This window comes from Carlito syrichta, unplaced genomic scaffold (genome assembly GCF_000164805.1).
Source record: "Carlito syrichta isolate Samal-C Ts95f unplaced genomic scaffold, Tarsius_syrichta-2.0.1 Scaffold307674, whole genome shotgun sequence".
Classification (NCBI taxonomy): Eukaryota; Metazoa; Chordata; class Mammalia; order Primates; family Tarsiidae; genus Carlito; species Carlito syrichta.
This window is the reverse complement of record NW_007251770.1, coordinates 235,092-259,254: the sequence shown is the minus strand read 5'-3', so window position 1 is coordinate 259,254 and position 24,163 is coordinate 235,092. Positions and strand designations below refer to the sequence as shown.

The 24,163-nt window shown below is 38.5% G+C and overlaps 1 protein-coding gene and 1 pseudogene across 5 annotated transcripts in view; one reads left to right on the top strand and one right to left on the bottom strand.

The window, feature by feature from the left end:
• Window positions 1–18,626, top strand: part of ACBD5 (acyl-CoA binding domain containing 5) — a 44,205-nt gene extending 25,579 nt beyond the window's left edge. For all 4 annotated transcript variants that reach the window (XM_008064543.2, XM_008064542.2, XM_021715788.1 and 1 more), the window contains 4 exons: window positions 6,736–6,935; window positions 11,915–11,959; window positions 12,285–12,394; window positions 17,779–18,626. In XM_008064543.2, coding sequence (XP_008062734.1) covers window positions 6,736–6,935; window positions 11,915–11,959; window positions 12,285–12,394; window positions 17,779–17,791 — 368 coding nt within the window. In that variant the 3' untranslated portion in view covers window positions 17,792–18,626. The remainder of the gene's footprint in view (window positions 1–6,735; window positions 6,936–11,914; window positions 11,960–12,284; window positions 12,395–17,778) is intronic.
• A 668-nt stretch (window positions 18,627–19,294) lies between these two features.
• LOC103266930 lies at window positions 19,295–22,626 on the bottom strand (annotated as a pseudogene). The gene has a single exon (XR_002482343.1). The product of XR_002482343.1 is annotated as a transcription factor SPT20 homolog pseudogene (transcript).
• Between the last annotated feature and the right edge of the window lie 1,537 nt (window positions 22,627–24,163).

Below are 24,163 nucleotides of genomic sequence, written 5' to 3'. Positions count from 1 at the left end.
TTCAGCCTGTAATCCCAACACTTTGGGAGGCCGAGGTGAGTGAATTGCCTGAGCCCGTGGGTTCAAGACCCACCCGGGCAACTTGGTGAGACCTCGTTTCTACAATAAGTGAAAAAACTAGCCGGGCATGGTAGTGCGCGCCTGTAGTTCCGGCTACATGGAAGGCTGAGGCGGAAAGATCACTGGAGCCCAGCAGGTTGAGGCTGCAGTGGCTGGGAGTGTGGTGTAAAAATTAACTTTGAAAAATAGAAGCCGCCGGGCTCGGTGGCTCAGCCCGTAATCCCGCGCCTTTGGGAGGCTGAGGTAAGTGGATTGCCTGAGTCCGCGGGTTCGAGACCCGCCTAGGCAGCGAGACCTCATCTCTACAATAAATCAAAAAAAAAAAAAAAAAAAAATCAGCCGGGCGTGGTAGCGCACGCCTGTAATTCTGGCTACTCGGAAGGCTGAGGCGGAAGGATCGCTGGAGCCCAGCAGGTCGAGGCTGCGGTGGCCGGGAGCGGCCACTGCACTCCAGTCTGGGCGACAGAGTGAGACTCGAACTCAAAAAAAAAAGAAAGAAAAATAGAAGCCTTCAAACCTTGCTAAGTTATCAGAGAAAACACTACATCTATTTTGTAAAAAGTAATGAAAGCAAACCACATAGAAAAATATTTTTTAAACTCCATAAAACAATGTATAATAAACAAAAGACCTTTAAAGCATGATGTGGGCTGATAAAAATAAAATTAAAAAAATAAATAAAGACCTTAGACCCAATATGTTTGTGATAGCAATAAAAGTAAACAGCATGTACTCACCTACTTAAAGCAAAAGATGTTCAGATTGATTCACAGAGCAAAACAACTTTATACTGTAGTCTACCTGAGGTATATTTAGAAAGATGAAAAATAAAAGGATAGGCAATGGCATCTCACACAGATGGAATTTAAAATAAAGCAAGATTTGTAATCTTATTACCAGGTAAGATTAATTTCAGAGCAAGAAACATTAAGATAAAGCCATTTATAGTGTTAAAGTGGGAAAAAAGGATATAAAAAATTATGAATATCTTTACATCAGAGACTATAACATCAGCTCAACATAGTGGCACATGCCTATAGTTCTAGCTACTTGGAAGGCTGAGGCAGGAGGATCACTTGAAAACGGAAGTTGGAGACCAGCCTGGGAAACATAGTGAGACCCCCATCTCAAAAAAAAAAAAAAAAAATTAAATAAAAAAAATATAGGCTAGATGTGGTGGCTCAAGCCTGTACCCAGCTCTTTGGGAGGCTGAGATGAGAGGAATGCCTGAGCCCAGGGGTTCTAGACCAGCCTGGGCAATTTGGTGAGACCTCTTCTCTACAAAAAATGAAAAAAATTAGCCGGGCATGGTAGCGTGCACCTGTAGTTCCAGCTACTTGAAAGGCTGAGGCTGAAGGATCACCTGAGCCCAGCAGGTCCAGGCCGCAGTGGCTGACTGCACTTCAGCCTGTGCGACAGAGTAAGACTCTAACACACACACACACACACACACAAATACACACACAGACATGTATGTATATTTATAACATCAACATCCAAAAAGGACAAAAAAAAAGCAAGAATAACAGGGACCTTACTCATGTAATTTAGTAAATCTAATTGGTTATCAAACTATGTTCCAGGGAAACAAAGAATATGTCCATGGAACCTAACTCTATATGCTAATTTTTTCTCTTTGTTACCCTTATGCCACTAAAGCAAGTAACCTTGGACAGTATTCCTTATTTTTTGTCACCATTATCTCCCTCTTTTTACTTTTGGGCTGACACATAACCTGTAAGTCTACCTCTGTAATGTCTTTCTTTTTATTTTGGTAGACAGGCTAGGGTTTTTATTTTTCACTAACTGTAGAGAAACCTAATTTTTTTTTTTTTTTAGTCAGAGTCTCACTCTGTCACCCAGGCTGGAGTGCAGTGGCACACTCATGGCTACTGCAGCCTCGACCTGCTGGGCTCAGGCGATTCCTCTGCCTCAGCCTTTCAAGTAGCTGGAACTACAGGTGTATATCACCACACCTGGCTGATTTTTTGGTTTATTGTAGAAATGAAGTCTTGCCAAGTTGCCCAGACTGATCTCGAACCTGTGGGCTCAGCAGTCTTCTCACCTTGACCTCCCAAAGTGCTAGGATTATAGTTGAGGCCCCTGACCGAGAAATCTAATTTTTTTTTACAGCTTTTGAAAATTTTTTTTCACATTTCCATCTGTTCTCAATGTGGTTAGGGTAACCTTTTTCATTTTTTCAAAAGACATATTATTCCTGTTCAATAACACATAGTGCCTTTTTTGTGGTCTCTCTCCAAAGTCTACACCCTTCAACTGACTTCATCATCTTCATTTTTCATCACTGTCCTTTTTTAGCATCTACTTCTAATATGGGGATATCTTTTCATGCTCATGTCTTTCTTGCTTCTTCCAGTTCTGTGTCTTTCTATATGTCTTTCCTATCATTTAGGATTGTCTTTTATCTCTTCTTTGTTAATATTTGGCTATCTATTCCTTTAAAATTTATCTTTAAAAAACAGCATTTTGGGTGAAGTTTTCCCTAATAATTTACATTTAACTTTAATTCGAGGGGTTTAACATCTTTGTGCTTTTTAACTTATTCCCTTTTTTCTGTTAGGACTTTTTTGTGTTTGGAATGTACTGTAGGTTCAGTAAATGTTGACAGCACACTGTAAAACAAAAGCTAAAAGCAGGCTTTGGGGTCTAGCCGGGAAAGAAAGCCAAATGTAAGCATGGTCATAACACTCCCCTCCCCAACCTAATTACATAAAGGGAAGAAGAAAAAACTATCACAGTGTATGACAATGGCCTTGAAACTAGGTGGGGAACTTATCCTCATACCATAAATTTTGCAAGGTATCAGCAAATGAACAGACAATTAGAAATAAATTAAAAGAACATTCTTGAAAGATATGGGAAGTTCTAATCCATGTTTTGTAGAAAGCAGTACAACAAGAAGAAGGTGAGTTGATGAAATTTTGAAAAATCTCCTCCATTTAGTGGGAAGCAGACTGGAAGCAATTGTGGCTTGAGGGAAAGAATTCATAGTGCCCTACTGGAACCCTTTTATAAATTAATAGAATAACCACAAGACTTATTATTTTTTTCATCGGTGTTTGAGAAGGCTAGAAAATGCAGGATCATCTGATAGAATTAATCATCTCCTATAACAAGGCTTAAAAGAGGAGCGAGCCCCTAGCATGTACCTGTAATCCTAGCTACTTGGGAGGCTGAGGTGGGAAGATCATCTGAGCCTAAGAATAAGAGGTTGCCATGAGCTATGATCATACAATCCAGCCTCAGTGACAGAGTGAGCCCCTGTCTCTTAAAAAAAAAAAAGAGGGCAACCCCTTTGGGTCCCCTCCCGCTGTGGGAGCTTTTCTGTCCTTTCAATAATTCCTGCTTTAAAAAAAAAAAGAGAGACAGAGAGAGAAAACAAATGGGGGCTTGGTAGTCTAGGGTCTGGTTCACTGAAATTCTTATAGCTGGCCTTTACTTGTACTGTGTACAAGCAGAATCACAGCCCCCTTCCAGTTCTGACCAGGAGGACATTGGGAAAGGCATTGCTCAGGGATAGTTGTTTCTGACTCACAAAGCCCTTTGGCTTCTGTTTTGGGGTAAAAATCTGATACATAGGCTACGTGTCATTTGAATATATACACTACTGACCAGGAAGAACCACCAATGCATTTAACAACATTCAAGAAAAGAGACAGAAAATCGTTCTCTCCCACTTCAGTACCTTCTGCTAGTCCCAGTTAGAAAAGCCTAATGAATGTAGAAGCAGCTTGCATTAATATCAAGCCTTCAAGCTCTTGTTCTGGAGGATATGCCAATAGGATAGTGTAAATGTGGCATGGAACACAATGTATTTAGGTATATGGGGGACTACCTCTGTCACAGATAAATACGCTGACAAAAACAGATCTGGGAACTATGCAGAAATTTTATAGCCAAGGAGCACAGTATACAAACAGATCTGTTTTGGAAAAACACACGTCCCACAAAACAGAGCATTTTAGATAACCAATATTTCCCATTCAAAGAGGAAGAATGTGCATTCTTACAAATAGGAGATTAAGGCAGAGATCATAAGTACCCCCCAGAAAAAGTTTCATAGGTAAGGGGAAAATCTGGGACATGAGGAATATTTACCGGATTTATAAAAACATTAGAAACATCAAAGACAAAAATTGACATGGCAGAAATCCAAGTCCTTTGTTTACTCAAGAAAGGCAGATCTAGGTTTTGAATCTGAAGCTTTTGTAATTTGGGGGAAGTGGAGGGCTCTTTAAAAGAAAAAAATAGGCCAGGCTTGGTGGTGCATGCCTGTAATCCTGGCACATTGGGAGGCTAAGGCAGGAGGATCTCTTGAGGCCAGGAGTTAAGAGACCAGCCTAAAGTTTCAAGCTACACAAGAGGCTGAGGTGGGAAGATGGTTGAACCCAGAAGTTTGAGGCTGCAGTGAGCTATGATCGCACCACTGCACTCCAGCCTGGATGACAGAGTAAGACACTGCCTCAAAAAGAAAAACAAAATTATAAATAAAAAGAAAAATACAAAATTATGAATATAAAAGGAAATATTTAGTTACAATTTTTTTAAAAATCACACACTTTACTAGAGCCTTGGATTCAGGTCCCTTTCTCTTAGGCAATTTAACAAAATTGTTTATATGAAAGACTTCTGACTTACAACCTGATTTTCCCACCCCACTTCAACCCACAGTATGCTATAACTCCCAGCAATCATAGGGGCCCGTACAAATGGTAGACCCTTGAGTTAAGCTTTATTATCTTCATAGTGAATCTACCTCAGCATTCAAGAAATATTATTGAGCACCTGTTCTTGTCAGGTTCTGCTCTGGGTCCTGGGGATGCAGTAGAGAACAAGACCAAGTTCTTCCTTCCATGGAACTTTCGTGGAGTAAAGGGGAGCTGACAGTGAATAAGCAAACAATTAGGAGACATCTTAAATACTAAATAGTGAAGAGTGCTCTGAAAAACATGAAGTAATTGGGTAGAGTGAGCGGAGGTGAGGATTACTGTAATTGGTCTGATTGATTAATCCTGTTCTTTGTGAAGGTTTGAAAGCTGTGTATTCTATAGGCTATAGTAAAGTGAGCAGAGACAGAAGTAATTCTCTAGGAATTGTTCACTAGAGTCATCAGTGCTCACTGACAGGCCATCACAGACTATCTCAAGCTTTTAAGGATGGGAACTGGACTTTGTTTATTTTTCACGTGAGTTCCATACCTCTAGCTGGATTCATGAAGGGCCACTTCATAACTTACTTCCTTTTGATACAAGAGTAGAAGTCTTCTTGAAAATGGCACAAGGCACCTCAGCGTACTCTTTGGAGTTTAACTCGGAAAACAGCTCTAATTCAGTTTCTCTTACAACCCCCAATAGTGCTTGATGCAGGTGCTATGGGAATCCTGCTACGGTGGGATTCTAGGATGCAACGAGCTAGACAATCTCCTATTTATTGGTTCAAGCAAAACGTACCTATTATATTAGCAAACATGTACGAACTTGTAGTATTCCATTTCTGTAAGGGTAGGGTAACATGGTCATATCTTTTATACGCAATATAAAACTGTTTCAGCCTCTCTGAAAAATAGCTTAACAACACTCATTAAGAACCTCGTCACAGTTGCTATCCTTTGACCAGTAATTATTTTGCTTGCAATCTATCCTAAAGAGATAGGGGTATGTTGGATAAGGATTTTTATACAAAGCCACTCATTGCATGTATTTGCACTGCACTATAGTCTGAGTAACAGAGGAAGACCCCATCTCTAGCAAAATAAAAAAATTAAAAATAAGTAAAGACACAAAGTAGAGAATGGTTGAGTGAATTACTTCATGACCTGACTAGTAATTAAATGTATTTGGAATAAAATTTAATGATGTAGATAAATGTTCATAATGTGATTTTAAAAGTATGACACAAAATCATGTATAAGGGATAATGCCAATTTTGTAAATATATGAATAGAAAAAGAATGGATGGAGATGTGACAAAATCTTAGTAGTGAGATTTCAATATCTATAGAAAACACATTTTTAATAACTTTTTAGAAGGTTTACAATGTAATGAAAGCATTATAACCAAAAAGGCAAGCACAGCTATTTTGTGTAACTTTTAATTCTCTAAAGAGTCGGTCTTCAAATTTTTCATTCTTGTTACCTTATTAGTACAGAATTTTTGAGCATGCACTTTAAATATTTATATTGTTAATTATATACATATAGTCATGTGCTAGTAATATTTTATATACTGGGGTACCAAAAAATGTATATACATCTTAAACGATGTTATCTATATTTTTTACTTTTAGTTTGCCATAATCAGAAGTGTCTGTATGCTTATGGTAACTACTTTGAGCACCTCTTGTAATTAATGAAAGTAAATGTGCCTTGTATTCATCTACAACTTTGATACAGTTTTTTCCTTTCTTAAAATGTGTATACATTGTTTTGGCATGCTCTGTATATTATAGAGCCTTAGCAAAAAAATTAGGAATATATCAATATAATAGAAGTTTGTAAGTTTATTTCTTTAATCCCAACAGTTTCTTTTATGTACTTCCTGATTGCTTCTACTGTACTTTGGAGATTTATATATCAAAGAAATATAAATGAATAAAACACACTTTCTACTTTTGTAGGAATTATTTAGAACTAACTATTTTGCCCTCTTAAACAGGGCACAGGATGCAGCACGTGAGCGAAGGAGCCAAGGGTCGGCAAGTGGGAAGTGGAGGTGATGGGGAACGCTGGGGCTCAGACAGAGGGGCCAGAGGCAGTCTCAATGAGCAGATTGCTCTTGTGCTCATGAGGCTGCAGGAGGACATGCAGAACGTCCTTCAGAGACTCCATAAACTGGAAACGCTAACAGCTTCACAGGTAAGCTTCCACATTTGTCTCATGGTCTTCTCCCACTTGCTGAACCTATAAAGCAGTGTGTAATCTGTGATGTTCAGTTTTAGACAAATCAGTGTATTTTAGTGATTTTTGTAAAAAATAAAAGGAAACAGCCAGGTGCGGTGGCTTAGCCTGTTTGGGAGGCCGAGGCGAGAGGGTTGCCTGAGTCTAGGGGTTTGAGACCAGCCTGGGCAACTTGGTGAGACTTCGTCTCTACAATAAATCACAAAAGTTAGCCAGGCATGATGGTGTGCATCCGTAGTTCCAGCTACTTGGAAGGCTGAGGCAGAAGGGTCGCCTAAGCCCAGCAGATTGAGGCTGCAGAGGCTGTGAGTGTGCCACTGCACTCCAGCCTGGGTGACAGAGTAAGATTCCAACTAAAATAATAATAATAATAATAATAATAATAAATAAAAGGGACCTAGTTTTGAAAATATTGTTTAAGAAAAAAACTGACCCAGAAACTAAATACTGCTTAAAATAGTAGGAACTTTTCAGAGTGTAAATGTAGCTTTACCATGTAGGAGGTAGGAGTCAGTGCTTGGTATTAGAAGAGTAATTCTGCTAAATAGTGCAGTTTGAGAAACTCATAAAGAGGTCTTTACTAATGCTCTACAGAGTCATTTGTAGTAAGCATTGTCTTTTATCTTGAATTATTTTTGAAATGCTGGTAGAGTTTATGTTAAGTTACTAATTCTTAGTGTGAATTAGTTTCAGGATCAAAACTTCAAAGCCAGAGAGGAATATAGTGTTACAGTTTGACCTCCATTATTTTTTGACTCTATAAGATCAAACCTTTGAAAAGGCAGTACAGCTAGTCAGTTGCAGAAACTCAGGCAGAACCCAGACTTCCTGTATCCTAGGTAAGTGGTCTCCCTATTATGGCAAATTGCTATCCTATACTGAATAAAGCTAGAGGGATGTCTCTGGAGGAAGTAGTAAAAGAAGGGGAAAGTGTCCTTAGGAAGAGACACTTCAGCTTGGTTCGTAGTTTTGGGGGCTGTGGTCATCTCTGGATGCAGCTGCAGAGGTGTCAGATGGCTGCTAGTGATCTTCCCCTTTTGTCTCCTGGCTTGTCCCTCTTTGAATAACTTGGTTGAAGAGAATAAAGAGGCAATCAGCGTGACTGTCTGACCTAGCTTCAAAATTATGCAACTTTGAAGCATCATGCTGTAACAGATATTAAGAAGAATTTTTAGGGATTAACCAAAGAAGATATGCTTCCATTGCATAATGAACACATTAAATGTAGACACATGTAAAGATCCTGCTGACTTTCTAAATAACCATTGTGAATATCTTACCCTGGGCAAGAAACCAAGACCCCTTCTCTACAAAAAAATTGAAAAATTAGACTTGTGTGATGGTGCACTCTTATAGTCTCAGCTACTTGGGACACTGAGGCAGGAGGATCACTTGGGTCCAAGAGTTTAAGGCTTCAGTGAGCCGACATTGTGCTGTTGCACTCCAACCTGGTAACAGAGTGAAAACCTGCCTTAAAAAAAAGAAAAAAAAATAGGTTTGAGATGAGAAAATTAAACCCAGTTTATTTATCTTTTAAGTACAACAAATAAGTAAAATTGAATCTGGAAATAGAAAAAAATAGTGCCTTAAATAAATGGCTTTGTCTTTTTTATACAAGTAAGTGTAGGTCGTTGATATCAAGTACATTGCTTTATTTGTATCTTTCATTAATAAAATTCTATTTCTCTATATTGCTTGAGAAATAAAATATATTTAAGGCCCATGATCCCATTAACTCTCCCTAGATTTGTACAGAATTATCTTAAAGGAAGTTTTAAAAAACTGCTTATGCAGAAAACCTCATTTGTTTAATTATTATTGAATATTATTGTTCCTGGTAGTTTGTTTTTTCTTGTTCTATGATTTAAAAAAAAAAATCACATTCTGTATATATTTAGTGTCTTTGATGATATTGAAACATTGAATATATTCCAGTATATTCAATATATGTACTGAATATCCACTGAAAGAATGATATTAAAATTCTTTTGACATATATTTTTATAAGTTTACTTTTTTACTATTATATAAAACTTAAAAAAATATTTTGGCATGATAAGGACTTTTTTCCTTAAGATTTGCATAATTCACTTGGATGACTCATAAAAGAAATAAATTGATAGAATAGTAGTAGATTGTAGAGCTGAAGAAAACTTAGCTTAATACCCTTAGCAGACAAAGAAGTTGAGATACTGAGAGGATACATTCATTAGTGACAGAACAAGATCTGTAAGTAAAGTCACCTGATTTATCATGTAATGCACTTTCCACCACAGAAAGGTACATGAGGTATATTACTTTTTGTAAAATAGTTCCTCAGATTTATTCACTCAATAAATATTTGTTGAATGGCCACATTCCAGATACTTTTTTTTTTTTTTTTAGTTGGAGTCTCACTCCGTTGCCTAGTTTGGAGTGCAGCTCATGGCCACCCCAGTGTAGACCTGCTGGGCTCTGGTGATCCTTCCGCCTCAGCCTTCCAAGTAGTTGGAACTACAGGCGCGTGCTACCATGCCTGGCTAATTTTTGATTTATTGTAGAGACGAGGTCTTGCTAGGGCTGGTCTCGAACCCGCAGGCCCAGGCAGTCCACTCGCCTCGGCCTCCCAAAGTGCTGAGATTACAGGCTGATCCAGATAATTTTTAAAGCAAAAGATACAACAATGAATAGGGAAAGAACATAGCATAGCTAACCTTGGAGCAAACTACCTAGGTTCAAGTCCTGGCTCTGTCACTTACCAACTGTGAGACCTCAAGTAGGTGACTTAACTTCTTTATGCCTCAATTTCCTTATCTATAAAGTGGAGTATTAATAGTGCCTACCTCATATGCTTGTTCAGAGGATTAAATAAAATGCTTAGAACAGTGCCTGGAACATAGTAACATGAGACGATGATGATGATGAAAACAACAGCAATGATGATAAGACACTTGGTTGGTTCCTTCCTTCAGGAATAATTTTCTGTCATCATATTTCCTTTGCAATGGTTACTATTATATTAGATTTTTTCTTTCAAAATTAATTTTAAAAAGATTCAGTGATCTTGTATTTTAAACTAGCAATAGCAGCCTGGGCAACATAGCCAGGTCTTGTATCTACCAAAAAGATTTTTAAAAATTAGTTGGGCGTGGTGACATTCGCCCATAGTCCCAGCTACTTAGGAGGATTGTTTGAGCCCAGGAGGTCAAGGCTGTGGTGAGCCATAATCATGCCACTGCACTTCAGCCTGGGCAACAGAGTGAAGCCTCGACTCAAAAAAAAAAAAGAAAGAAAGAAAGAAAAAAGAACCAATAAAATGATTGAACTTTGGTTTTCTGAATTTGTAAAAGTTACTTGATATATGTGGATAATTATCTTTAGAGTAAAAAAAAATCATAATGCTAATTGTACAGGTGGCATTGGTTAGTTCTTAGCTGTATTCACTTATAGTTCCATTTAGTAGTTCTGATTTGACCTTAGCGTTTGTTAGTTGCTGCTGTAATGAAGAATAGTTGTGTTTGCCACATTGGAGTTTGCTCATCTTGAGTTCCATTCCAAACTGCACCAACTAACGTGACCTTGGATAAGTCATTAGATACTTAGGAGCTCAGTTTTGTAAACCTACTCTTTATTGCATTTAGTCTAAAGAAGTGCCATAAGGCAAATTTCTTGCTTGAATATTATTACGCCTGCAAGGCAGTGTTACAACTAACAACATAAGAATCACTACCTTGCTTGATTATTTCAGCACTTGGACTATTCAGCTTGAGTAGAGTTACTAGAACTAGAACTTACCGTTTGACACTTTAATGGTCTGTGAGGACTAGTGTAATATCTAGTGGCAACTAATTTTAGTTTTTCCTATAAGCTATAGTCATACTGGGCTCTTTGAAACGTTTCATATTGCCCTTAACAAAGAAATTTCAAAGCCTGTCCCAGCTCACCGTTTTCCTGCTGTTCTCACTCTTGTTCCCCCTCCCCCCGAACTTGCTGTTCCCTCTGTACAGAAGGCTGTTAGCTATCATTTTGAGCCTTCCCTAACCATTCTATTTCAACTTGCTTTCAAGCCTCCCCTACACTGACATGTTCCATCTCCCTTTCCTGTTTTATTTCTCTTTATGGCATTTATCACCACTGTATATTTATGACTGCTGTATATTTTACTGCTTTGTTATTATCTGTATCCCTCTTCTAAAGCATAAGCTCCAATAGAAAAGAGATTTTTGTCATTTTTGTTCCTCCCGTATCTCTAGTGCCTGGAATAGTGACTGGTCTATAATAAATGCTCAGTATACATTTCTTGAATCAATGGTCTTATTAATCTTCATACCATTTCTCTAAAGTTATAATCAGTGGGTAAACTCAAGTAGTGAGTTTCTAATAACTAGTCTAATGAAACTTGTCTTTGGAATGAGCCAAATTGGAATCTGAATTTCCTAAATTAGTCTGAACATTTTCTGCTTAATTATGCTACTTTTCATTTAAAAACCTAGGACACTGGTTGACTATTTCTCACATCTATTGTATTCTTCTGCTATAGCTTGTCATGAATTTCCAAAACAGATCTTTGGATATTGTTTACAGTCCTTTTATTTTAATGTTATTAATTAAAGGTTGCAGTTTAAAAATTTTTTTGTAATTGGTAGTTTGTACAGAAACTAAGGAATTAATTAGAAAAGTTGAGTAGGAAATAAGACTATAATATAAGTAAAAGTTTAGATTTGAGATTTTATTTTGACAACTTTATGTAATTTGAACTACAAAACATAAGGTATCAAAGGTATTTGGCCCACAATTTTAGGGGTCAGTATGAGTTTTAGGATAATCAAAGCATAGTTAGCAGAAAAAAAGAGAATAGACTAAGATTTCTGCCTTTAAAAAAAGATAGGAAATAAAAAATTCCTAGTTTTTTTCCTTCATATTTGTCAAGGCTAAATCACTTTCATTTGTATTTATAGGCAAAATCATCAACATTGCAATCAAGTAGTCAGACCCCCTCACAGGTAAGAAATTTTTTATTAAATCTGAGTACCAGGGTTTCAAATAACTTACAGTACATTTAGAATACATGAGGTCTTCAAAGCATTCCAAATGAAATGTACCCTTTAGAGCTTTGAAGCTGAAAAATACTTGGTTTGTGTTTAAGTATGAAGTACTTCTGAGCGTTTGCTTACTGAGTTATGCTGTGAAATGCAGAATGTCTTCCCTGTAGCAGTAGTGAGATTTGTTGCTGTTTTTTTATTTTCAAGATTATGAATTAGGTATGTTTTTAAGTTTATGCATGTAATATTTAATAGATTGGTGACAAACTTATTGTATTTTTCTCAGAGACCATCTTGGTGGCCCTTCGAGATGTCTCCTGGTACACTAGCTTTTGCCATCATATGGCCTTTTATTGCCCAGTGGTTGGTGCATTTATATTATCAAAGAAGGAGAAGGTAGGTAATACTATAGTTATATAAACTTTTGTAGCCTATAGAGAAAGAACTTTCAGCAGCAATTAAGGAATACATCCATTTTATAGATATATTGTCATGGTGAACATTTTATACCTGGAAAGGAAACTACCTTGGAAAGGATATGTTGTTGGTTTCTAGGTACTTGTTAGGCTTAGCTTTTCGCTTGAGAGCATCTAATGGATTTGTACACCTTTTATTTAGACAACAACACAAAAATGACTACATGGTTTCTCTCTTTTTTGAGAGATGAGGTCTCACTATTTCACCCAGGCTGGAGTACAGTGGCTATTCACAGGTGTGATCATATCACACAGTAGCCTTGAACTCCTGGGCTCTAGTGATTCTCCTACCCCCGATTCCCAACTAGCTGGGACTATAGGCACATGCCATCATACTTGACTAATTTTTTATTTTTTAGCTTTTTTTAGAAGCCAGGTCTCTCTTTGTTACCCAAGTTCATCTTGATCCCTGGCCTCAAGCCATCCTCCTAACTCAGCCTTCTAAGTAGCTGGAACTACAGATGCATATCACTGCACCCAGTTTACATGCTTAAGTTTTATTGCTTATGAGGAAACAATGCTTTTAAAGTCTGATGTTTATTTGGGGCTCTTTGCTAATGTAAAGGACAGTGGAGAGGTAAACAAATAATGCCTGCTTGCTCTTCATATTTTTGACATATAGACATTGATATTTCAGAAAATGTTCAGTCCAGTAGTTGACTTTCTCTAGAATTAGGAATGACTTTAATTTGTGATGACAGGATACCTCAAATAGTCCTGAGAATAATAGATTGAAATCCCGAAACTGCCCTATGTCTCTGTTAGTAGTAATATGAGGCCAAAACTCTTGGGTTCAAGAAAAGTAAAATCTAAAAAGTAAATCTAAAAAGTATCCTTTGTGTGCACTATGTAAACTATAGATAATGGGCTAACAGACCATTATTTACCTCACTGGTGGCCTTGCTGATTAGGGTTTCAGTGTTTCATCACAATTGCCTATTAAATAACAACAGGGGATGAAAAGAAGTAGGGGTTTGATGATAATGAACAGTAGACACATTTTCAAAAATCTACAAGTTTAAATATTTACGGTGAGTGTTTTCCTTTACCAATGGACCCAAGTTTCTAATGACTACACTTGATAACAAAAGCATTATCTTTCTCTTATATAAAAGAGTGCTCTAGTTATCATACTGTACAGTAGATAGATTGAAATGCATGTGATATTGGGTGAATCATTTTAGTCTTCCTTCACTTATGTTAAGACAGTTTGATTTTTGTTCATAAATGAAGTAAATACATTTCCTGGTACGTCAATATTCTTGGAATATACCTGCCCACTTGTAAAAACTTTAGTAGGATTTCAGAAGTGTAAGTTGCTTTCTTAATTTTATTTATCCCTGTTGTATGTGTTATTTTAGTTGTTAAGATATAGACCTTAATTTAAACTCTTTCTTTTCTTCTTTCACATATTTAAATTTTCTCATATGATAGTTGGGTTTAGTGCTGTACAGTGTTTTAAATTCTTTTTTTGTTTTTTGTTTTTGTTTTTTTTAGTTGGAGTCTCACTCCGTTGCCTAGGCTGGAGTGCAGCACATGGCCACCCCAGTGTAGACCTGTTGAGCTCTGGTGATCCTTCCACCTCAGCCTTCTAAGTAGCTGGAACTACAGGCATGTGCTACCACGCCTGACTAATTTTTGATTTATTGTAGAGATGAGGTCTCGCCAAGTTGCCCAGGCGGGTCGTGAACCCGCAGGCTCAGGCAATCCACTTATCTCAGCCTCCCAAAGTGCTGGGATTACAGGCTGAGCCACCAAGCCCGGCCAGTGTTTTAAATTCTAATATCCCTGGTAATAGGAGGAAAAAAGAACCAAACCTTTTTTCAGTATGTAGTAATACTGGATTTAAGCAGCAGGGTGCAGTGACGCTGAAGGGAGATGTTTACATATTTTGTAATGCATTTCAAAGTTCTTTTTCATGTTTCCTTTGTAGAAAGTTGGGAGTTGGAGAGTAGAAAAATTTGGCATAGGATAGTAAAACTTAAAGCTTACTTTGATTAATAATTTATTTTATGTTTAAGTTTGAAGAAGTTTATCACTTTCATTAAAGATTTAAAAAACTATACTCTGCCTCAGCAGTCCCAGAAAATTGGAGTTTTTCTACAATTTTTAAAATGTTCCTTTCTAGTAGTATAGTAAAAAGTTGTTTACCATTTCTCCTAAATATATTCCTTTCAGTTGTTTACAGATGTTCTCTGAATGAAGAATCTTTTTCCTATTCTTAATTCTCTACTTTCTTATTATTGAATTTTTATTAAAGTTTTTTTAATGTATGTTAAGTGTTTGATCTTTCCAAATTATAAGTTATTTAGCACTGTGCCATTCCATTTCGATGAAGTATGGTGTTTGCATGTATTGTTTGCTTATATATGTAACAGATTAACTAGGGTTGGAAGTAGGGCCATATTTGATATGGAAATAAATTTTAGTCTTGAGGGATTTTAGGCATCTTTTAATCTAGCAGTGTATAACCATTTTTAATCTGACAGTTAAAAGAATGAAGATGAGAGAGCAATGTATATAGTTTGGAAGAGACAGGTTCTGTGTTAGAGATGAAGAGAAAGGTCTAGAGATCTGATTAGGATGGGAAAAGTATGGGTAGTAGAGGGTGTTCCCTACTCATACTAGAGATCATCCTGTAGCTCATTCCCTCATGCAGTGTCTGGCATGTAGTAGGCGGTCAGTAAATACGTGTTGAATGCATGACCCAATGCCTTCAGTAGGCAAGATGGCAAATGGAATTACCATCTGACATGGGAAAAGCTTTCTTTCTTTCTTTTTTTCTTTTGAGTTGGAGTCTCACTCTGTCTACCCAGGCTGTAGTGCAGTGGCAGTCATAGCTACCGCAGCCTTGACCTGAGGGGCTCAGCTGATTCTTATGCCTCAGCCTTCCAAGCAGCTGGAACCACGGTGTGTACACCACACCCGGCTAATTTTTTTGATTTATTGTAGAGATGAGGCCTCACCATGTTGCCCTAGGTGGTCTTGAACTCCTGGACTCAGGAAATTCTTGTCTCGGCCTCCCAAAGTGCTGGGATTATAGGCGTGAGCTACCACACCCAGCCACTTTCATTTTATTTAATATGTATGCATGTGAACACAGACATACTGGAATAATCCCACACGTGTAAAATAAGTAGCTACCTATTTGTGATAAATATATATCTATATATCTATGCACACACACACACACACACACACACACACCTTTTCCTTTTAACATGAAAAATAATACTTAAGGTCTGCTCTTTGATTTTTTTTCTAGTGTAGAAGAATATAAATTTAAAAGTAAAAGCGATTTCTTGCACTACCACTCTGCAGTGATCACAAAAACATCTTTTCTCTATGTGATATAAAGAGCAGTGCCTGTAGGCTCTTCTTCATAAATAGGGCCTGAAAAGCCACCTGTGGTGCCACCTGTCGCCCGTTATGTAGCCTGACAACTCGACTGTTACCAGGATCCAAGAGTTAAATACTGAAAGCAGGCCTTTTAAGTCCAAAAGACTAGTCTTCAATTATTGCTTTGAGGAGAGGATGTTTCTAACCACTTTCCTTTATCAGCCTGCCCAGATTCACAAATGTGTTATCATGTAGTTTCTTGGGGACACTGAGTCTTCAGTAGAGGAGTAATAAACACAACAAACTGGTTGGGGTTAGGAGGGTCTCAAGAGGAACATTCTTCAAATAGAAACTGGGGCAGAAGGTACTGAATCAAAAGTTGAGGGGAAAGAATCCCAGCAGCACAGTCAGAGCAGCGTTCAACCGGATGGATGGATAGGAAGAACTTTTTCCTATTCCCTTATCTGTTGTTTTCCGTGACTTTTCTTCTCTTAACACACATTAATTAAAAAAGAAGAAAGATCTCATTAAGAGCCTGAAAAGTATTCTAAAGTTCTGATGATTATGGTTTATGTTTATTCTATTACAGTAGGAGTAGGGGTTTAGAGATCAAGTTGTCTGTCCCTTTGTAAATCTGCAAAGGATGATGTCTACTAATGTGCATCACACGAATTCTTGATCCACGTTGCTAACTGTTCTGGCTCCCCACAGCTAACATTTCTGCTGAAACCTCACAGACAGTTAGAACAACCCACAGCTGTTTTGTCTTTGTCAATCATTTCAGTTCTCTTCCTCCAAGGGCCTATTTTCTTCATGTTGCTGGGGATCTCCTCTGTTATGTGAAAATTGACCTGATTATTTAAAATGTCACTCTGCCAAGGAGGTGTACATAAGAGGATTTCCACAGAGGATAAGGAATGATCTGATTATTTAAAATGTCACTCCTGCCAAGAGGGTTGCACAAGAGTATTTCTACAGAGAGGAATGAAATTGTAATGAGAGAGTTTCAGGCATTTGGGTGTCTTGAGTGTTGGGGAGATTTTAGAGCAGTGGGACGTTTTGCAGGACTTAGATCATCTGTGATTGCTGTGTCTTGTACTAACAAGCCCACACTTTTCTGAGAGCTCATTCACTGTTGTCATTGAGTTTGGGGTTTATATATCTCCTCCCCCACCAACTAAACTGAGAACTCTCTTGAGGGTTGAGAGCCTGCCTTACTTATCCCCAGTGCCTGGCGCAAAGCCTGGAAACTAATTAAAACATAATCTGTGTTGAATAAATGAATAGTTCGGGTTTGTTAAGCTTTGTTTTTATTATTGTTGTTGTTGTTGTTTTGAGTTAGAGTATCACTTGGTTGCCTAGGCTGGAGTGCAGTGGTACGCTCAAAGTTACTGCAATCTTGACCTGCTGGGCTCAGGTGATCCTTCCACCATAGCTTTCCAAGTAGCTGGGACTACAGTCCACACCACCACGACCTGCTAATTTTTTTATTTATTGTAGAGACAAGGTCTTGCCATGTTGCCCAAGGCCAGTCTTGAACTGCTGAGCTTAGGCAATCCTTTTGCCTCAGGCTCCCAAAGTTCTGGGATCACAGGCATAAGCCACTGCACCCAGCCTGTTACACATTTTTGTTTCACAACTTTTCCGTTTTGATAATACTGTCCTAAGTCTTATTTGTATAATAGCCACTTTAGGAAAGGACGAGAATCTAGAAGGTGAGAGGGAAGAAAATTTAAATTATTGATGAATAACTGGTAATTTTAGCACTTGCCACTGGATCTTTTTTACTGGGCTATAAGTCACATGAAAATTGTTTTGTAAGAACCAACAGTAACTTTATGGTTCTATTTGAATTTGAATGCTATTGTTATGTTATCATCTGAGGATTCTTTAGTGTTGATGTGTTGCATATTCAGGTTGTATTTATACTCATGGAAACCGGTTTTTACTTTTTTTTTTTTTAAGAAAGCTGAACTGAAGAAAATGGAATTTTATTCAAGAAGACTGCTGGACCTGGATGACCTCCAAATGAAATGGATTGTGGAGTTCACAAGAAAATCTTAGTTTGCAATGATTACATTTCTTTTTGTTGTCCAGTAGTTTGATTTGTGTACATACATACACATATATTTTGCACTACACAAATGATAACATTTTAAGGACTAATATTGCTGATACTTGAATAATCAATCTCAACTAGGTTGTAAGTAGCATACATACATTTATCCTACCCTTGAACTTGAAGGACATTAAATTATTAATTATTGTTTGGTAACAAGTTTACCTGATTATCTCCCATAGAGTAATATAAGCTGCTTTTCCAAGGTACAGTTGTGATAATGAGATCAGATTTATAAGTGGGTATTTTAAATTTTCTAAATAAAATATGAGAAAGAATGCAAGCCAGGAGTGAATTGCAAGGGAGATTAAACCGACTTTATGTCTTAGTCACTGAATTGCCATGCCAAGTAGTAGGGAACTGCTGGAAGAATCTTCACATTCAATTTGTGGGCGGCTCATAATCTATCTTGGGCATGTACAACTCTGAGTTTGGTGTTCAGGCATTGTTATTAAAAAGTAGAGCCCTACATACTAGGCTTACTTTTTGCAAATGATTCACAGAATAGACATAGCTTGCTGATGAAAATGATGAAGAATGAGCTTAATGTATGTTTAAAAGTGTATTCTGAGCCTGTAGATGATTAATATGATTTGTATTCAATCGTATACATTTATTCCTTTGTAATCATTTTTCTTTGAGGATATCTAGTGTCTGCTTCATAGGGTGCTTTGAAATATAAAATGAAAACTTATTTATACTGTTTTTACAAAGGTCAAAAAGAAAACACATGAAAATCACTTTTCTGCAACTGGTGAACTACACAGACTGGACTCTTAACCTCTTAGTGCCTCAGTTTTTCCCTTGGGGTATACTCTTTTAGATACCCCTATGTCACAGGGGTATAGGAAGGATTTGCAAGCCAACAGGCCAAATGCTTCCACAGGAGTAAGGCATGCCTAACTAACAGAAACTTAAGTTCCTCTTCCCCACCTCTTACATTTAGACCAAAAAGAAGACTGTCATTTAGATCCTTTAAGGCTTGGGGAAATTATTCTTCCTGTTTACCTTTCAGAACTTCCTGCTCACTTAGCTGTATCTTGTGCTTTGAAGATTTCTTTGATTCGAAGACTTTGTAGTAAATAATTTTCAGCATTCTCAATATGTATGATGTTGGGTTTAGCATCATGTGTTCAGAGTGTTTTGTGTGTGTGTGTGTTTGTGTGTGTGTGTGCGTGCACACACGTGTGGGAGAAACCATTTTCCTGTTTTTATTTAAAATTCATAGGGTTATGCTTCTGTATAAAGTTTGTACATCTAGCAATGCAAAATGCTGACATAAAAAAGCAAGATGATGTAGAAATTCAATCCTTTTGATTCAACACTCTTGTGTTTTTAAAAAAGCAAAAAAATAATACAAGAGTCAGCATTTTGGAGTGCTTGGTGTGCCTGTCTGCATTTTACTTTTGACAGGCTGCCTGTATGCTGATGATGATGTAGCTGAGCTGTTGGTGCTGCTGCCGCTGCCGCCGTAGCCATTTGATGCTGCAGGAATTGCAGCTACAGCTGCCTGTGACTGCATACAACTTCCTACTCCAGTATGGTTAATAACAGCAGCCTGCTGAGCAGATACGGCCTGTTCTCGACTGGTTGAATTTTGCTCGGAAACTTCCCCTGGCTGTTGAGGACTATAAGTCGTGGGCTACTAGGTTGCTGTGGCATAAATGGAGAGAGCTGCTGTTGCTGCTGCTGCAGGGTGTTAAAAATGAGTGAACCACCCGGAAGCTGGAGTAGATGTAAAGGCAAGATACTTGAAGTATTTTTAAACTAAATGGGACACCTGCTGGAGAAGCTGCCGGCATTGCACTGGGCAATGTATTTGGTAACAGACCTCCTGAGGGGAGTGGGCCATTCAGGTCTACTCCTGCAAGAGTTAGTCACCAATGTAACAGCTCAGCATGGGGTCTGAACCACTCATCAAAGCCAGCGTCCCACAAACAGAGCCCACTATATTGATGAAGTCCAGTAGAGTCTGCCAAGACCTGGGGGACCATGTTTCCTGTAGTTATAGATATTACCATGGTGGAAAGAGGAATGGTCGTCACAGGAATTGCCTGGCTCAGAGACCTTTGCTGCTGAGTTAACAAAGTGGGCTGAGGGGTGAGCCTGAATCTTGGGGAGTAGGGGTGGCTGAAGGGGTACTAGAAGTTGAGCTCTGAGCATCTGGAGGGTGTGGGTTTGATGAAGGGGTTGGTGTAGGAGTTGATGGCTTAGGAGTTCCAGATCTTGTGATGAGCTGGCAGGTGACAGAGCAGCTGGAGAAAGCATGCTAACTTGATTGCGATCTATAGACTTTCTGAGAGGGACTTGGTGGCTTAGAAGGAGGAGGAGGAGTTGGAGATTTAAGGAAGCTGCTTGCCTGCTGTGATGTAAAATATTTACCTGAGGAACTATTTCCTGAGCTCAAGGGAAGTTTGATGGGTGGAGGTCACTGTTTTACTCCCTTCCCCAATACTGAAGAGTGAACTGACACAGTCTCCGTCCATTCTGTTTGCCTCCCTGGAATGGACAGACTGGCCGAGTCACTGAGCTGTGTGACAACTGGACATTTAGCTTCATTCTGGACCAATTCCTGGTACTGATTGGCTACCCCCACAGCATCAGTCTTTAATCCAATAATGAGCCAATTTGAATGATCATCTGTGGAGAAGTGTGATGGAGATATCTGGCTGTCACTTTCTTCATCTGCTTTACATGGCTGTATTTTACCATAGTAAAGTGGATCATCAAGTGACTGCAAGATGGCCAGCTTTGTTTTCTGACACTGAGTACCAGTTTCACATTGAAATGTATAATCATCTTTTACATCATGAACTGCCAAGACTGTTGGTTGTAAGTCATCAGATTTGATGGATGTTTCCACGTTAGCATAGTAGGCATCTTTCTCCACATCCACTTCAGAAGGTATGGCCAAATTAGGGACTCCATTCCACATATCTACACAATTTCCTGCTTTAGAAATTTTGAAGTCATAATACTGACTTGCTTTCCTTTCCTTTTTTTTTTTGGTCAGAAATCAAGTAATCTCAGCTGAGGAGGTGGACAATGAGGACCTAGAATACCTCTTGAAACACCATTTCATTGGGCTAGTGTTCATCATTTGCTTGTTATACAGCAGTCTGTTTGCAGTGCAGGTCTGATCAGGACACAGTGGCTCAGCTGTACTAAGATCAGTTAGCTTTCAAGTAATAGTTTGTCTTCCTGGGTCCATTTATGGTTATCACTTGTTAGTGAAAGTACATCACAGATTACAATTAAAATCTGTATCGTTGGATGTAAGAGAATGTGCCTCCTTTGGTTACCAGGAGATTTCATATTACTGGACTGCCTGTAGTCACATATTTCTGCTATGACAGTCCACAATAAAAATATTAACCTGAGATTTTTCTAGGAGATCAGACAAAATAGGAGGTAATTCTGCATCCGAGCATTAGCAATTCCCCTTCTTCACAAGATAGTTGAATGGTCTCAGACTCTGATCCATTTTTTCCCCTGAACATCAGAGAATATTCCTCATTTTCTGGGTATAGGTTGACCACTAAACATGACAAAGTCTCCTGCATAACAAGCTTCTCTCACAAGTTCATATTTTTCGCATTCTTCAATATACAAGTCATAAAATTTTTTGAGATACAGATTTTCTCCCATTTGATAAGTATCTCCTTTTAAAAGGTCTTTGTCTGGCACTTTCAATCACATAGTCTATACGATCCAAAGCTTGGTGTATCATGGCATAAAACAGGGGTCCAAAAAAACAGAAACTGTATGTGTGTTGATGAAGTGGGGTGAAAACCATGTCTTGAATATCGATCTTATAGTACTGTGAAACGCCCCGACTCCCAAGCGCAGCTACCGCCTTTATTCAAAAAGGACACCAAGAAAACCGCTTCCAAAGAAGTGCTATGCAAAATTCTTGCGAATTTGCTGGAAATGCCTGTGCTGGCCACCTGTGCCAGCCACTCTGTGCTGGACCTCTAGACCTGACTGCTGGCTCGGCCACAACACCTCTCCTGCTGACAGCTTGTTCAGGCCTCCAACTGTGACTCCAGAGTGTTTTAAATAAGAGGGAAAGAATCTGTCTCTGTTGTACGGGTGGTTCTTTGCTTGCCGAAATAAAAAAATATAAGAATATAATTTGCTTTTCCCAAACTTTTTGTCCTTTTTTTCATGTAACTTTGTTTTTTTTTTTAATCCCATCTTGATTAAAATGTGTCTGTTTAAAGGGATCTACTAATATTTGCTTTTAAAAAATTGTCCCATATTTGTTTATGGAAAAAGTAAAGCAAGCAACTGAATTATATGTAAAAATAAAGGTTAGACCTGTGGATCAGGGATTATTTTCAAAAATTAGGTATCAGTCTGGTATCAGAAAATGATGGCTTTTCTCTTAGTATATAATTAAATAAAATGCAAATTAAGATGTAAGCCGTTTTGAATCATTACAAGCAGTCGGGTAACTAGCCCCTAGGGATAACCATTTGTATCCTGTTCCAAAGTCTGATTTTATAGTTTGAAAAGCACTTTGCATACAGTTCTTGTATATAAAAGTAAAGATGTAATTATAGGGTAATGTGTCCCTGCTTTGTTTAACAAGAATCTCATTTTACATTTTAAATCGACAGCTCTGGTATTTTTTTAATGATCAACTTCTTTTCTGTTTATTGTAAAACTAAGTTAAAAATAAAAGGCTAATGAGAAATATGGTTTTTATTACTTGTTACTATTAGTACATTGATTATGTACCAAGAATTAAATGAGAACTAATAGTAGGAATTCATATAAAGTAAGTGTGACTTTCAAAATAAACTCATGCTGTTACATATAATCTGATAAATATCAGAAACCGGGATGGAATTTAACTTGTTTAGTTATCTGGTTGAGAATATTATTGATCCAGTCAAAATCTTAGTTTCATTTCTTATACTAAATAAATGGCTTCCCACAGCAACACATTTAACCCTAATCAATAATCTTAAATACATTACCGTTAAATACATACTGTTAAATGTGTAACATTGTTGGTCTTAGGTGGAAAATGGTGAGGTTTTGCATTTTTATTTTTATTTATTTTATTTATTTATTTTTTTGAGTTGGAGTCTCACTCCGTCGCCCAGACTGGAGTGCAGTGGCTGCTTCCGGCCACCGCAGCCTCCACCTGCTGGGCTCCGGCTATCCTTCCGCCTCAGCCTTCCAAGTAGCCGGAATTACAGGCATGCGCTACCAGGCCCGGCTGATTTTTTTTGATTTATTGTAGAGATGAGGTCTCGCTGCCCAGGTGGGTCTCGAACCCGCGGGCTCAGGCAATCCACTTACCTCAGCCTCCCAAAGGTGCGGGATTACAGGCTGAGCCACCGAGCCCGGCAGGTTTTGCATTTTTAATACACAACTATAAATTGTAGCTTCCACAGATAGTGATAAAAGTGATATTAGTTATTTGTATCATTTAAGACATTAGTGTACTACTGAATGGAACGGAAACTCAACTGCAGTGGCTTCAACAAATAAGTGGCAACAAGAAGTACCAAGGTAGGAAGTCCAGGTCTGGTAAGTTACTTCCCCAATACTGTAAGGGAGATGGGCTCCTCCTTTTTCTGTTCTCCCTTTTTTTTTTTTTTTTTTTTTTGAGTTAGAGTCTCACTTCGTCACCCAGCCTGGAGTGCAGTGGCACACTCATGGCCACCAAGCCTCGGCCTGCAGGACTCAGGTGACCCTTCCGCCTCAGCCTTACAAGTAGCTGGAACTACAGGCACACACTACTACGCCCAGCTAATTTTTTGATTTATTGTAGAATTGAAGTCTCACCAAGTTGCCCAGACTGGTCTTGAACCCCTGGGCTCAGGCAATCCTCTTGCCTCGGCCTCCCAAAGTGCTGGGATTACTGTCTTGAGTCACCACGCCCGACTGTTTCTTCCTTTTTTTTTTTTTTTTTGAGTTGGAGTCTCACTCTGTCGCCCAGACTGGAGTGCAGTGGCACACTCCTGGCCACATCAGCCTCGACCTGCTGGGCTCTGGCGATCTTTCTGCCTCAGCCTTCCAAGTAGCTGAAACTACAGGCGTGCGCTATCACACCCGACTAATTTCTGATTTTTTGTAGAGACGGGGGTCTTGCCAAGTTGCTCAGGTGGGTCTCGAACCTGTGGGCTCAGGCAATCCACTCACCTCGGCCTCCCAAAGTGCTGGGGTTACAGACTGAGCCACTGAGCCTGGCCATGTTTCTGCTTCTTAATGCTT